The sequence below is a fragment of the Salmo salar genome, chromosome ssa21 (assembly GCF_905237065.1).
Source record: "Salmo salar chromosome ssa21, Ssal_v3.1, whole genome shotgun sequence".
NCBI lineage: Eukaryota > Metazoa > Chordata > Actinopteri > Salmoniformes > Salmonidae > Salmo > Salmo salar.
The window spans coordinates 14,435,173-14,448,021 of NC_059462.1; the positions used below are offsets into that span (position 1 = coordinate 14,435,173).

The window sequence follows — 12,849 nt, forward strand, 5'->3', positions numbered from 1 at the left end:
ACTGTGGAGGGCTGGGTAACGCTCCCTGTACTGTACTGAGGAGGGCTGGGTAACGCTCCCTGTACTGTACTGAGGAGGGCTGGGTAACGCTCCCTGTACTACTGACTGTGGAGGGCTGGGTAACGCTCCCTGTACTGTACTGAGGAGGGCTGGGTAACGCTCCCTGTACTGTACTGAGGAGGGCTGGGTAACGCTCCCTGTACTGTACTGAGGAGGGCTGGGTAACGCTCCCTGTACTGTACTGAGGAGGGCTGGGTAACGCTCCCTGTAAGCCTTCCCTGTAGCTCAGTTGGTAGAGCATGGTGTTTGCAACACCAGGGTTGTGGGTTCGATTCCCACGGGGGGCCAGCACAGGAAAAAAAAAAAAAAAAAAAGTATGAGTTGTATGAAATGTATGCATTCACTACTGTAAGTCGCTCTGGATAAGAGCGTCTGCTAAATGACTAAAATGTAAAATGTAAAAATGTCTGTACTACTGACTGAGGAGGGCTGGGTAACGCTCCCTGTACTACTGACTGAGGAGGGCTGGGTAACGCTCCCTGTACTGTACTGAGGAGGGCTGGGTAACGCTCCCTGTACTACTGACTGAGGAGGGCTGGGTAACGCTCCCTGTACTACTGACTGAGGAGGGCTGGGTAACGCTCCCTGTACTACTGACTGAGGAGGGCTGGGTAACGCTCCCTGTACTACTGACTGAGGAGGGCTGGGTAACGCTCCCTGTACTGTACTGTGGAGGGCTGGGTAACGCTCCCTGTACTACTGACTGAGGAGGGCTGGGTAACGCTCCCTGTACTACTGACTGAGGAGGGCTGGGTAACGCTCCCTGTACTACTGACTGAGGAGGGCTGGGTAACGCTCCCTGTACTGTACTGAGGAGGGCTGGGTAACGCTCCCTGTACTACTGACTGAGGAGGGCTGGGTAACGCTCCCTGTACTTGTACTGAGGAGGGCTGGGTAACGCCTCCCTGTACTGTACTGAGGAGGGCTGGGTAACGCTCCCTGTACTACTGACTGAGGAGGGCTGGGTAACGCTCCCTGTACTACTGACTGAGGAGGGCTGGGTAACACTCCCTGTACTGTACTGAGGAGGGCTGGGTAACGCTCCCTGTACTACTGACTGAGGAGGGCTGGGTAACGCTCCCTGTACTGTACTGAGGAGGGCTGGGTAACACTCCCTGTACTGTACTGAGGAGGGCTGGGTAACGCTCCCTGTACTACTGACTGAGGAGGGCTGGGTAACGCTCCCTGTACTGTACTGAGGAGGGCTGGGTAACGCTCCCTGTACTGTACTGTGGAGGGCTGGGTAACGCTCCCTGTACTGTACTGTGGAGGGCTGGGTAACGCTCCCTGTACTGTACTGAGGAGGGCTGGGTAACGCTCCCTGTACTGTACTGAGGAGGGCTGGGTAACACTCCCTGTACTACTGACTGTGGAGGGCTGGGTAACGCTCCCTGTACTGTACTGTGGAGGGCTGGGTAACGCTCCCTGTACTGTACTGTGGAGGGCTGGGTAACGCTCCCTGTACTGTACTGAGGAGGGCTGGGTAACGCTCCCTGTACTGTACTGAGGAGGGCTGGGTAACGCTCCCTGTACTACTGACTGAGGAGGGCTAGGTAACGCTCCCTGTACTACTGACTGAGGAGGGCTGGGTAACACTCCCTGTACTACTGACTGAGGAGGGCTGGGTAACGCTCCCTGTACTGTACTGTGGAGGGCTGGGTAACGCTCCCTGTACTGTACTGAGGAGGGCTGGGTAACGCTCCCTGCTCCCTGGTCTGTAGTGAAGCAGCCTACACAGCTAAGCCATCACCATCATCAGTCTGGGGGAGAGAGAGTCATTGGCGTCCCACTCTGCGATCAACACAGACCCAGCATCTCCTCCACAGCCCTGTAAAAAACAAAACATGCTCAGTGATTTTCACACCTTTTTACAGCCTGTGAAGAAAGGACAAGATAGCGATCCTGGGGAGATTTGTGTCTGAATGGAAGAGATTTCCCTCGTCCTAAAGTCACAGCGTTTTGCTCAGTAGGCCACCCGGCCCATCAATAGACGTGGCATCATGCTAAAGTGTTCTGATGAGGCTCATTCAATTTCCTTCCACCTCCAGGACTGCAGCGGTCCTTGGTATCAGTCATCTGGGCTGGTACTACTTGACCAGCGGCGAGACTTTCTGAGTGGGTTGAGACTGTTGAGGAGACCTCCCACCTGGGGGAATGGAAGCTCCAGGGTAAAGTGTCCCGTAGATACAGATCTAGGATCAGCTTCCCTTCCCCCAATCCTAACCTTAACCATTAGTGGGGAAATGCTAAACTGACCCAAGATCATTGTCTAGGGGTTATTTCACCCTACACTGGAATGGAAGACGTAAACCCTTCCCCATTGTAGTCCTCCTCCAGAGCGATATGATTGTGAGCTTGAAGCTGGAATCATTAATGGTGGAACTGCCACGTCCGTTTGACATATTAAAACAGTGACGAAGCTACAGCAAACAACAAACACTCTTTTTCCCCCTCGGACATCATTGCACTTGCCATGGAAAAGCAGAATATGTAGGCCTACTGCAAGAAGAAATACATGCGCGTCGCGCGGCACTCCTCACCTCCGTTTCGTCATCAAAAACGATACCGGCGGCGGTGGGGCGGACCCTGGCGCTGGACGTTTTCCTGTCAGGGATGGGTTTGCTTGTAATGTTTGTGAGTATCGGTAGTTTACTGCCTGGGTCTCTACTCCACCCACCCAGGCGGCTGTGACTGTGAGATGGGTCTGGGTATGATGGTAGCAGGAGTTTGGGTCCGCGTCCCAAATGGGACCCTATTCCCTATATAGTGCGCTACTTCTGACCCTGTTCAAAAGGTAATGCTCTTTAAAGGACATAGAGTGGCGTATGGGACGCAGCCTATGCCACTACATCTGCCATGGCTCAATGGAGCATACCTCCTCGCTTCCTCGTTTAATTGCCTGCGTCTCGTTGGCATGCCGATCACCCTCCCCTTATTCTATAAGCTCATTTAACATCCCCTCGAATGGAAAGATACAGCGAGAGAACGGCAGCATGGCAATAATGACCCGCTAAGATATTTCATTTGAAAGCACAGGGGTGGGAACCCTGCTTTAAGGTCCAGCGCTCACACAATTCTTCTCTTTCACTTGATCATTAGAAATTACCACGATGTCCTTTTCGCTAAAGATCATCTTCTTATGTAATTGAAGCTGGCTGGGTCCAGGTAGCTGTTAGATCAACCTTTTACAGTGTGTTTTAGTTTAGTTCTTCTGTGCTTTTGAGAGGTCTTCCCTTAAAATCATGTTGAAGTGGCTGAGGTTTGCAATAGGGGAGCTACTCTGGGCCTAGTGTTATGGCCGCTCTCATTGACGAGAAGAATGAATCACAATTCCTCTCCCAGACAGAGAGTGCGTCCCAAATGGCACCCTATTCCCTGCATAGTGCACTACATTTGACCAGTCTAGTGAGGTCCGGGTCCAAGGTAGTGGTCTATATAGGGGATAGGGTGCCATTTGGGATTCACAGAAGAGTTTGAGCTGCCTGCCTGCTCACCTTCCCACTGATCCAGGACCGGGCACGGCTGACCCCACCATCCATCACACTCTCCGCCTACAGACCCATTTGGCTCTGCTATCCCAGCAGGCTCTGATCAAAAGTAGTGCACTACACAGGGAATAGGGTGCCATTTGGGCCTCAGTGTTTGTCTGAGGGCCATGATGTGTTTTTAAAATGGACTTTCTCTCCGGCCGCCAAGCTGCTCTATCGCTGAGAAATATGTGTACGCTCAACGTGCAGTAAATCAGAGCGGTCAGATGTGTGTGTGTGTGTGTGTGTGTGTGTGTGTGTGTGTGTGTGTGTGTGTGTGTGTGTGTGTGGTGTGTGTGTGAGCGCGTGTCTGTGTATCTGCATCCATCTGTGTGTGTGTGCGTCCGTCCATGCCTGTGTGTCCAGATGTGTGTGTGTGTGTACACAGGTCATGCTTGCCTGCTTCCGTCTGTAAGTTTTATCCTCGGCGGCGCATTGGCATTTTTGCCGCGAGATCAATATGTTTTCTATTTACTGTACCAGCACTGTGCTACAGCCTCAGAGCCTCAGCCAGGATGAATTGCCAAACCTGACCTTTTCCGTTTATTCGCAAAGTGTGTTTCTCAAGCACCGACGAGGATGAAAAATAACCGTCGCAAACCTCAGGGAACCTCAGCGAAAAAAGAATGATCCTACTCTGTCTGTCGTGGCAGGAAAGATCACCTTCACAACTAGAGAGGCTAGAGAGGAAAGGGGGATACCTAGTCAGTTGTACAACTGAATGCCTTCAACTGAAATGTGTCTTCCTCATTTAAACCAACCCCTCTGAATCAGAGAAACAACCATTTTGAATTTCATTTCCATCTTTGGTTGTATACTTCTTATGTGTATGGAGGCATAACAACTGCCATAACAATTCTCTCTTTCTTTCTGTTTCGTCCGGTCCATTTTTGCATCCACACTTAAGAGGGGACATTCCATTTTAATCTTTATAGTGAATGTTTGGGCAGGTCCCAAATGGCACCCTATCCTCTTATATAGTGCACTACTTTTGACCAGAGTCCTATGGGCCCTATAGGGAATAGAGTGCCATTTGAGACACACGTTTATCTAAAGCACAATTGAATAGGCCCTGCATACTCAACTGGCGGACCGCAGACCAGATCCGGAACCAGAACGGGGTCAATCCTATCTAATTCCTCCTCTCTGTTTTTGTCTTTCAGCTCGTCTGAGAAGTCTCTCCCCTGGAGATCTGCAGGTAAGGACTGCTCACCTTTCCTTACCTACACCATGCCACTGTTCCAAATGGTGCCCTATTCCCTTTATAGTGCTCTACTTTTCACCAAAGCCCTATGGGACTCTGGTCAAAAGTAGTGCACTTGTGAATCAGGTGCCGTTTGGGATGCAATCCCATGTCACCAATCACCATATGTAGACATACTTATTCTTTTTAAACATTGAATAGCATACCACTATACCATGCCATAGATAATGTATATCGTACTGCTGCTGACTGATTTCAAATTCAACCCTTATCTCGCGTTAATCCCACCCTCTCAAACCTGAATACCTTCCCACTTTCCCTCCTCTCCAACTCCCTGAGATGACCCCAAACAAATAAAGAAATACATGTTTTTATTGTCACGCACTTAACGGATCCCCAGACGCTTTGCCGCCGCTGCTGGAATTGATGAAGTGCATTTTGCTCATGTGTTTCATGGCTTATTAGCTGTATAATGGAACTAAGTGAATCGGCGCGGTCGTCATTCATCTTTTATTGCGGATCTTGTCAGAGGGACCCTATGGGGATATGATTGTACATATGCACTGGGAATGTTAATATAGCTTGTCCCGCTATGGTTTCCAACTTTTCACTCGCTCCAGTCGGTTTGTTGCTGAAAAGCAACTATACTGAGGGATACAGTACGAATAAGGACATGGGTTTCAAATGGCACCCTATTCTCTAGAATAGAATGCATTAAGGTTCTGGTCAAAAGTAGTGCCCTATTGTAGGGAATAGGGTGCCATTTGGGGGGCGCGTGCTATTTGGATGAGTATTGATTTCCTTATTGTGGTTGATAAAAACGTCGTTAGCCACGGTAACGTGTTTTTCTAATCCAAATGTGAAGCAGAAATGACAGCGGATGTTTATTGATATTAAGTGAGGGACAGGCTGTGTGGATGAGGAGAGCGAGAGAGAGAACTGTTGTTCGCTCAGCGTTTTAATCAACTGTCTAGCCATAATTGTGTGAGTTAATACACAGAGTGTTATTTTGTCTTCCTTAGATTGGAACTCCTCCACCCTGCATTATGTTAAGTTGGAGGCCTGCGTCCCAAATGGCGCCCTATTCCCAATATAGTGCGCCACTTTTGGCTAGAGCCCTAAGGGGGGGGCTCTCTGGGTCCTGGTCAAAAGTGGTGCACTATATAGGGAATTTGGTGCCGTTTGGGACGCAGACGTAAAGTGTTATGGGTGAGAGAGTGTGATTGCAGTGGAATGAGCTGCAGTGTGCTGCTGTAGAGGATAATGACTATGTCTGGCTGGGCTGCTTATTACCCTCCCGGGCTCACGTCCCATTCGCCAGTCACCAGGCTGTCAATTAAAGTAGGAAGTGTTACTGTGAAGATAGGCTTTCGTTCACCTCGAGCACTGGGGCGGCACACTCACAGGTTTGTGTCCCGAATGTCACCCTACTTCCCTATATAAAAAGTATATTCCCTACTTTTAACCAGAGCCCTTTGTGACGGATGCACACTTTAATCCCATGATTCAGGAGGAGGGACGGAGGGTACACTCTTTCATTGAGTACAGTCTCATTTCTCAAAGAGCTTCTGTGCTCGGTAAAGATGCCCCGAGGGCAGAAATGCCGAATAAAACGGCAGAAAGGTTCACTGTCTGAAAAGTTCCTCCTAATATGCTGTGTGGTGCAGGAGGGATGTGTGAAGCTTCCCACAGGACACAGACTGGTTGAATCAACGCTGTTTCCACGGCGTTTTAACCCACGTTGAACCCAGGGTGGACTAGACCTTTCCCACCGGGTTGTTTTTGTGGGGAATACAGCTGCTGTTTGGGCAGAAGCGACACCCCTGTCAGATCATTTCCCGTTGTTGTTGTTCTGTGAATTCTGCTTTTAACAATTTTCGTTTTATCCTCCTCTTTTATGACGTTTTCCGCCATGGAATTCAGTCACACGGCGAACGTGGCCTTTTTGAAAGATTTAAGTGTCCGCCTCGCAGCTCACGGTGAAATAGCGGTAATTTCCGCATCCTCTATAATAATTGCAGCAGCAGAATTTATTGAGGCGCCGTAGTTGCAGCCAATCCGTACGGCTAGAGGTGGCGGCGTCGAACAGAGACGGTGGACCCCCGACAAACAAACGGGTGGCTGAGACACAAGTGGGAGCACAAGCCGTCAGGCTGTCAAACAAGCTAGGCGTCTGTGTTAACAGATCTGTGCAAACAGCCGCGCCAGAGAGGAACAACAGAGGTCTCGTTCTCCGTGAAATTCAGCCTCCCTCCTCATCCGTACATGTATGCCAGCCAACAAGGCCCCTCCCTCCAGATCCGACTCGCTAGCTCACTGCCAATGCGTGCATCCCATTTGTTCCAGCTGTCGCAGCGGAGCTCATTCACACCTGTCGCGCTTAACTCGATTTTGATTGCGGAGCAACATTGGGCAGCAGCCTATGAGAGACATTACTGGTGTAATTCTTCCTCCTCGTTGCCTCACTGGCTGTTCTCATGGGTTGTGTGCCAAATTGCACCCTATTCCCTATGGGGCCCTGGTGAAAAGTAGGGCACTGCGTGGGGAACAGGGTGCCATTTGGGACGGAACCCCGGGGAAACTTTATAGTTTGGAAACCGTTTCGAGGAAGCATTTTCATCAGTGTCCTGGCACCGCAAATCAGGAGCACATCAAATGTCTTAGTATGATAACAAAATGGAACAATTTTGGAATTTACACGAGTGTGAAAGGAATGTTGTGGAATTGATGTTATTGCCCTGAAGCGAAATCCTTTAACTTCTATTTATCCTCTCTTGCAACTGGACGGCCTTCTGCTCTTCCATATGTATACCACTATATATATGCCATTTAGCAGACGTTTTTATCCAAAGTGACTTAACACAGAGTGTACACTACATTTTCCTATTGGTACATATACCTATGGGTGGCCCCCACTGGCAATTGAAGCCACAATTCTTACGTTGCCATGCTCTACCTACTGGACCACACAGGCAACACTGACTTCGTCCTCCCTTTCCCAGATGCCACGACCTCAGGGGAGTCCAAGTCTCGGGTGACGGACAGCTCTCAGTCGCCCACCTACCGCCTCAGAACAGAGCAGGAGCAGGTGGTCCTCTACTCCCCAGAGCAGACCTCGCTTCATGAAAGTGAGGGTCTGTTACTAATGCCGCCTCTGGTTCCACTGTGGTGCTGCTCGATCTCTCTCTCTCTCTCTCTTTTTCTCGCGCTTCTTCTCATCCCCTCTCTCTTTTTTCTCCTGTCTTTCTCTCTCTTTCTTTTGCTCTCTCTCTCATTCTGTCTCCCTCCTTCCCTCTCTCTATAGTTTGAATGAGTCAGTGTATGCCACAGCGTGGAGGGTAGGGAGGTGAAAACAGCCACTGTGTGAGGTCATTAGCACTGTGTGGACTAGCTAAAGGTCATGTAGTGCTTTGAGGACACTCACACTGTCTCTCTCCGCTCTCCCTCTCTCTCCCCTCCCTCTCTATGTTTCTCTCTCTCTCCTTCTGTCCCTCTCTCCCTCCTTTCCTCTCTTCTCTCTCTCAGGGTCTACAGGGAACTCCCGCAGCTCCACCCAGATGAACTCGTACTCAGACAGTGGCTACCAGGATGCCAGCAGCTACTACAGCGGCCAGAACCAGAATAATCTGGCCAAGGCCGAGCTGAGAATGCAGCACTCGTACCCGGGCACAGGCGGCACCTCCACCCTCCTGAGGAATGCCAGGGCTGAGGGCCAAGCCCAGGTCCAGGTACGGACACGGCGCAGAGGACACACCGTCTGCGGCAGTCCCGGCCATAGAGTTGGATAGAGGGTCGCATGCTATCACAGAAGCGGAAATGGCAAAGATAGGAGATGAGCTCTCTAGTGCATCTCTATGGTCGTGACTCAGACACTGACTGCTGTTGAGCACACAGATGCTACTGTCGTCTACACACAGTCACAGGGAGATGAGGGGGAAGTTAGAGAGATGAATAGAATCTAGAATACTCCCAAAAGACATAGATATAGATATATATAGATATATATAGATATATATAGACATAGATATTTGTTGAATGTCTAATGGAGATCACCGTAAAAAGATTTTAGGCCTCTATTAAACGTGACGTTAAAACGTGTGGGGGTTGCTCAGTACTTTCTCCTTGTCCGTCCTGGCAGGCTCCGATGTTAACCGCCGCAGCGCCGGGCCGAGCCATGAGGAGGGTGAGCTCGGTGCCCTCCCGGACCCAGTCCCCGGCCTACGGCAGCAGTGTGTCCCCTTCTCGCGGCTCCCTGAGGGCCACCATGGGTAGCAACTACGGTTCCCCCATCGTGACGGAGCCCAAGCCCCTGTCCAGTATCTTCTCCACCACCCTGCCCTCGGCGCAGCGCGCCGGCTCCCCTTACAACACCCAGAGGAGCTCCCCCGCCGCCCTGCGCCGCATGGGCAGCGCCAACTCCCGCTCGGGCAGCGCCAGCCGCGCCACCTCGCCCTACCTGGGGTCGGCATCGGGGCGCATGGGGTCCCCCTTAACGATGGTGGACGGCCCCCTCACCCAGCAGCCGGTGGGGTCGTCGGCGTCTCCGGTGCGCTCCAGCATGACGGCCCAGCCCCAGCACTACGGCCCAGCCCCAGCACTACAGCACTACGGCTCCACCTTGCCTCGCTCGTTGATCCACCACGACTCAGACCCTTACGGAGCCCAGAGCTATGACGTCTACGAGAGGATGATCCCACGGCCTGACAACCTCACAGGTCCGTTCTTATGCCTTCCCCTTTGTACACAAATACCCAGAAGGCTATCTAGATTGGGTGTGCTCACTCTCTCCGAGTGTCTACTCTCCCCACAGATGATACATGCATGCCTCCACACGGCAGGAGATAATGGGTGCGTCCCAAATTGTACCCTATTGCCTATCCAGTGCACTACTTTTGAAACAGGGCGCTGGTCAAAAGTAGTGCACTATATGCACTGAGTGAACAAAACATTAGGAACACCTGTTCGTTCCATGACATAGACTGACCAGGTGAATCCAGATGAAAGCTATGATCCCTTATTGATGTCACTTGTTAAATCCACCATCAGTGTAGATGAAGGGGAGGAGACAGGTTAAAGAAGGATTTTTAAGCCTTGAGACAATTGAGACATGGATAGTGTATGTGTGCCATTCAGAGAGTGAATGGGCAAGACAAAATATTTAAGTGCTTTTGAACGGTTGTATGGTAGCAGGTGCCAGGCGCACCGGTTTGTGTTAAGATCTGCAACGCTGCTGGGTTTTTCACACTTGGTGGCACCTTAATTGTGGAGGATGGGCTCGTGGTAATGGCTGGATGGCTGGAGCGGAATTGGTGGAATGGTATCAATAACATCAAACACATGGTTTCCATGGTTTCCAGGCGTCTGATACCATTCTGTTCGCTCCGTTCCAGCCATTATTATGAGCCGTCCTCCCTCATCAGCCTCCACTGGTGTCAAGAATGGTCCACCACCCAAAGGACATACAACCAACTTGACACAACTGTGGGAGCCATTGGAGTCAACACGCTTTTGACACCTTGCAGAGTCCGTTCCCCGGAGAATTGAGGCTGTTCTGACAATGAGTACGTTAAGGTCCTCTCCACTCCAGTCTGTGGCGCTGCCGTCAATGCTTTTCCATTGGCATGCTGCAGCACACAGTGAGACACTGCACACAGCCCAGGAAACAGCACCCTGTTCCTTACATAGTGCTCTACTTCTGACCAGATCACTATGGAACCTGGTCAACCTCTGGTCCAAAGTGGCGCACTATATGGGGGAGATAAGGTACCATTCGGGACGCGGGCCATGTCAGTCTGTGGCATGGGCCAAGGCCTCTCTCTCTCTCTCTCTCTCTCTCTCTCTCTCTCTCTCTCTCTCTCTCTCTCTCTCTCTCTCTCATGTAGACTCGCGTCATAAACCACAGGCCACTGTTTGAAGGGAAACGCCAGAGGGTTTGGCACGGTCCATCCATCCACTCGCACAGTTAGATATACTGCCATTGCACTAGAAGGCATGCAAATAGTCTTCCATCCATTGGGGAAAAACTCCTAGAGCTAGAGGTGCTAGAAAATAGACTGGAAATAACGTCTTGACATACCAAAGACAAAGCTGTTGTTTCGACCTTGTTGTTTTGTGTACGATTTTATCCCAAGTGCATAAATAAGATACGCGCGTTAAAGTCAAGTTAGATTTTGTTTCTCCTGTCAAGTTCATTTAAAATGAAGAAGGGTGCCAGCCAGCCTGCCTGCCTGCCTGCCTGCCTGCCTGCCTGCCTGCCTGCCTGCCTGCCTGCCTGCCTGCCTGCCTGCCTGCCTGCCTGCCTGCCCTCCCCCTGAGATGAATCAGTGTGTTCTGGGTGACAGCTCCACTAAGTAATTCATATGTTGTGTGCTGATTGATAGATCTGTTGTAATTTCTCGTCGCGGTTGTCAGCCAGAGGAGTCTGACTTGACATTTCAAACCCCCGTAAATACTAGCTGCTTGACAGGGAGTCTGTAGAAGGAAGGCTAGAAGAGTTCTAGAATGATTGTCCTCTGTTGCTGCCGAGGCTTTACTTCCTCCGCTGCATCAGAAATGAGCTGGAGACGCGAGGGTTGTGTAGTGCGTGTTATCAGACATTTTTCTTTCGAGTTTTTGTTCCTCTTTGGAAGAAAAGATCCCTGTGGTGCAAAACAGTTTAAATGAAATTATGTTCTATAATTTTCTCACACTAGGGGGATTCTCTTCCTGGTACAAAGCAGTATGGGAAACAAGGCCCAGCAACTTCAGAAAGTGTAATAAGAGTACGGCCCAAATGGCACCCTATTCCCTACATATTCCATTACTTCTGACTAGAGCCCTATGGGCCCTGATTGAAAGTAGTGCACTATATAGGGAATAGGGTGCCATTAAGGATATGTTTTCCACTCCAGAATAATTTCTGATATTTTGAGGCATTCTTGTATGAAACACAGCGGTTTAATGCAGGGTTCTCCAACCCTGTTTCTGGAAAGCTACCATTCTGTACATTTTCACTTCAACCCTAATCTAGCACCTAAACTGAACCAGATTAGTTACAACTGGGGTTGGAGCGAGAACCTACAGGAGGACAGCGCTCCAGGAACAGGGTTGGAGAGCCCTGGATTAGAGTGTTCCACTCAAAGCTAGAAACCAAGCATACATTGGTTCTCTGGGCTGTTCGAAGAGAGTGGAACCTGATTCTCTGCTATTGTGGGCCAGCAGTTTATCAGTTCAGTAAGAGTAATGTTCGTTTGTCCTCTTCCTTTTGACCTGAGTACTCCTCGTTTTGCTGCTTTAGGTATCTACTGGAGATAAGCATGTAGGTAGATTATGAAAATGGCTGCTATTCCAAGGCACAGGGATTATAAAAGAAGGGGTTACAAATGATTCCTGTTTTCATAATGGACGGCTTTGCAGATGAATATAGAATGCATGCAGCCAATTTCTGATACAAGGCCTATCTCAACTTTCTGAGTGCCTGCCGTCATTTATATACGGTCTATGGTGCCCGTCTTTTAAACGAATATTCATATGACTTTGTGTTACTTTTTATTATTTCAGCTGTCCCATTAGTGATGGGAGAAAAAAAACTAAACAGTTACGTATCCCGATTTTATTTTGGACGATATACAGTATATATTTGGACATTTATACTTGACTCCGAGTATAAACGCGTTTTTTTTTTCGTACCTGTGCCAATGCTCTGGTATTTTTCATCCTATAGCTTGTTCATCTTCTTTTTAAACCGTGAGCTAATGCTCTCCTGCTCTCGTCCCTCTTGTCCCTCGCAAATAGAATCAGAGCTTCGAACTGCAAAACATATAGAATCGCGAGAATCACAATACATCTCGTGAGGTCCCTGGCAATACATAGCCTTTAGTCCCAGATAGTAGCAATATTTCTCCATGTTTTTATCATGAAAAGGTTGCTATGTGTGGTTTTTCTTTTGACCAACTTTTCCTGCTGCCATTGGATATCTACAGACATCCTGGTCGATAATGACCTTCAAGGTGAATTGTTAACTTCGTCATGTTGCCCTCCCTTCATAATGTGCTTGGTTCCGGGGTGAAGTTTCCCCTC

General features: G+C 49.7%; 1 protein-coding gene across 13 annotated transcripts in view; it reads left to right on the top strand.

Annotated features, from left to right (window-relative positions):
• The window catches only part of LOC106581813 (plakophilin-4), a 116,423-nt gene that overhangs the window by 56,104 nt on the left and 47,470 nt on the right, over positions 1 to 12,849 (top strand). For 7 of the 13 annotated variants that reach the window (XM_045704450.1, XM_045704451.1, XM_045704446.1 and 4 more), the window contains 5 exons: positions 4,751 to 4,785; positions 7,794 to 7,925; positions 8,317 to 8,519; positions 8,930 to 9,506; positions 12,753 to 12,779. In XM_045704450.1, the coding sequence (XP_045560406.1) occupies positions 4,751 to 4,785; positions 7,794 to 7,925; positions 8,317 to 8,519; positions 8,930 to 9,506; positions 12,753 to 12,779 (974 nt within the window). The remainder of the gene's footprint in view (positions 1 to 4,750; positions 4,786 to 7,793; positions 7,926 to 8,316; positions 8,520 to 8,929; positions 9,507 to 12,752; positions 12,780 to 12,849) is intronic. The other 6 variants (XM_045704449.1, XM_045704454.1, XM_014164171.2 and 3 more) reach the window with 4 other exon arrangements.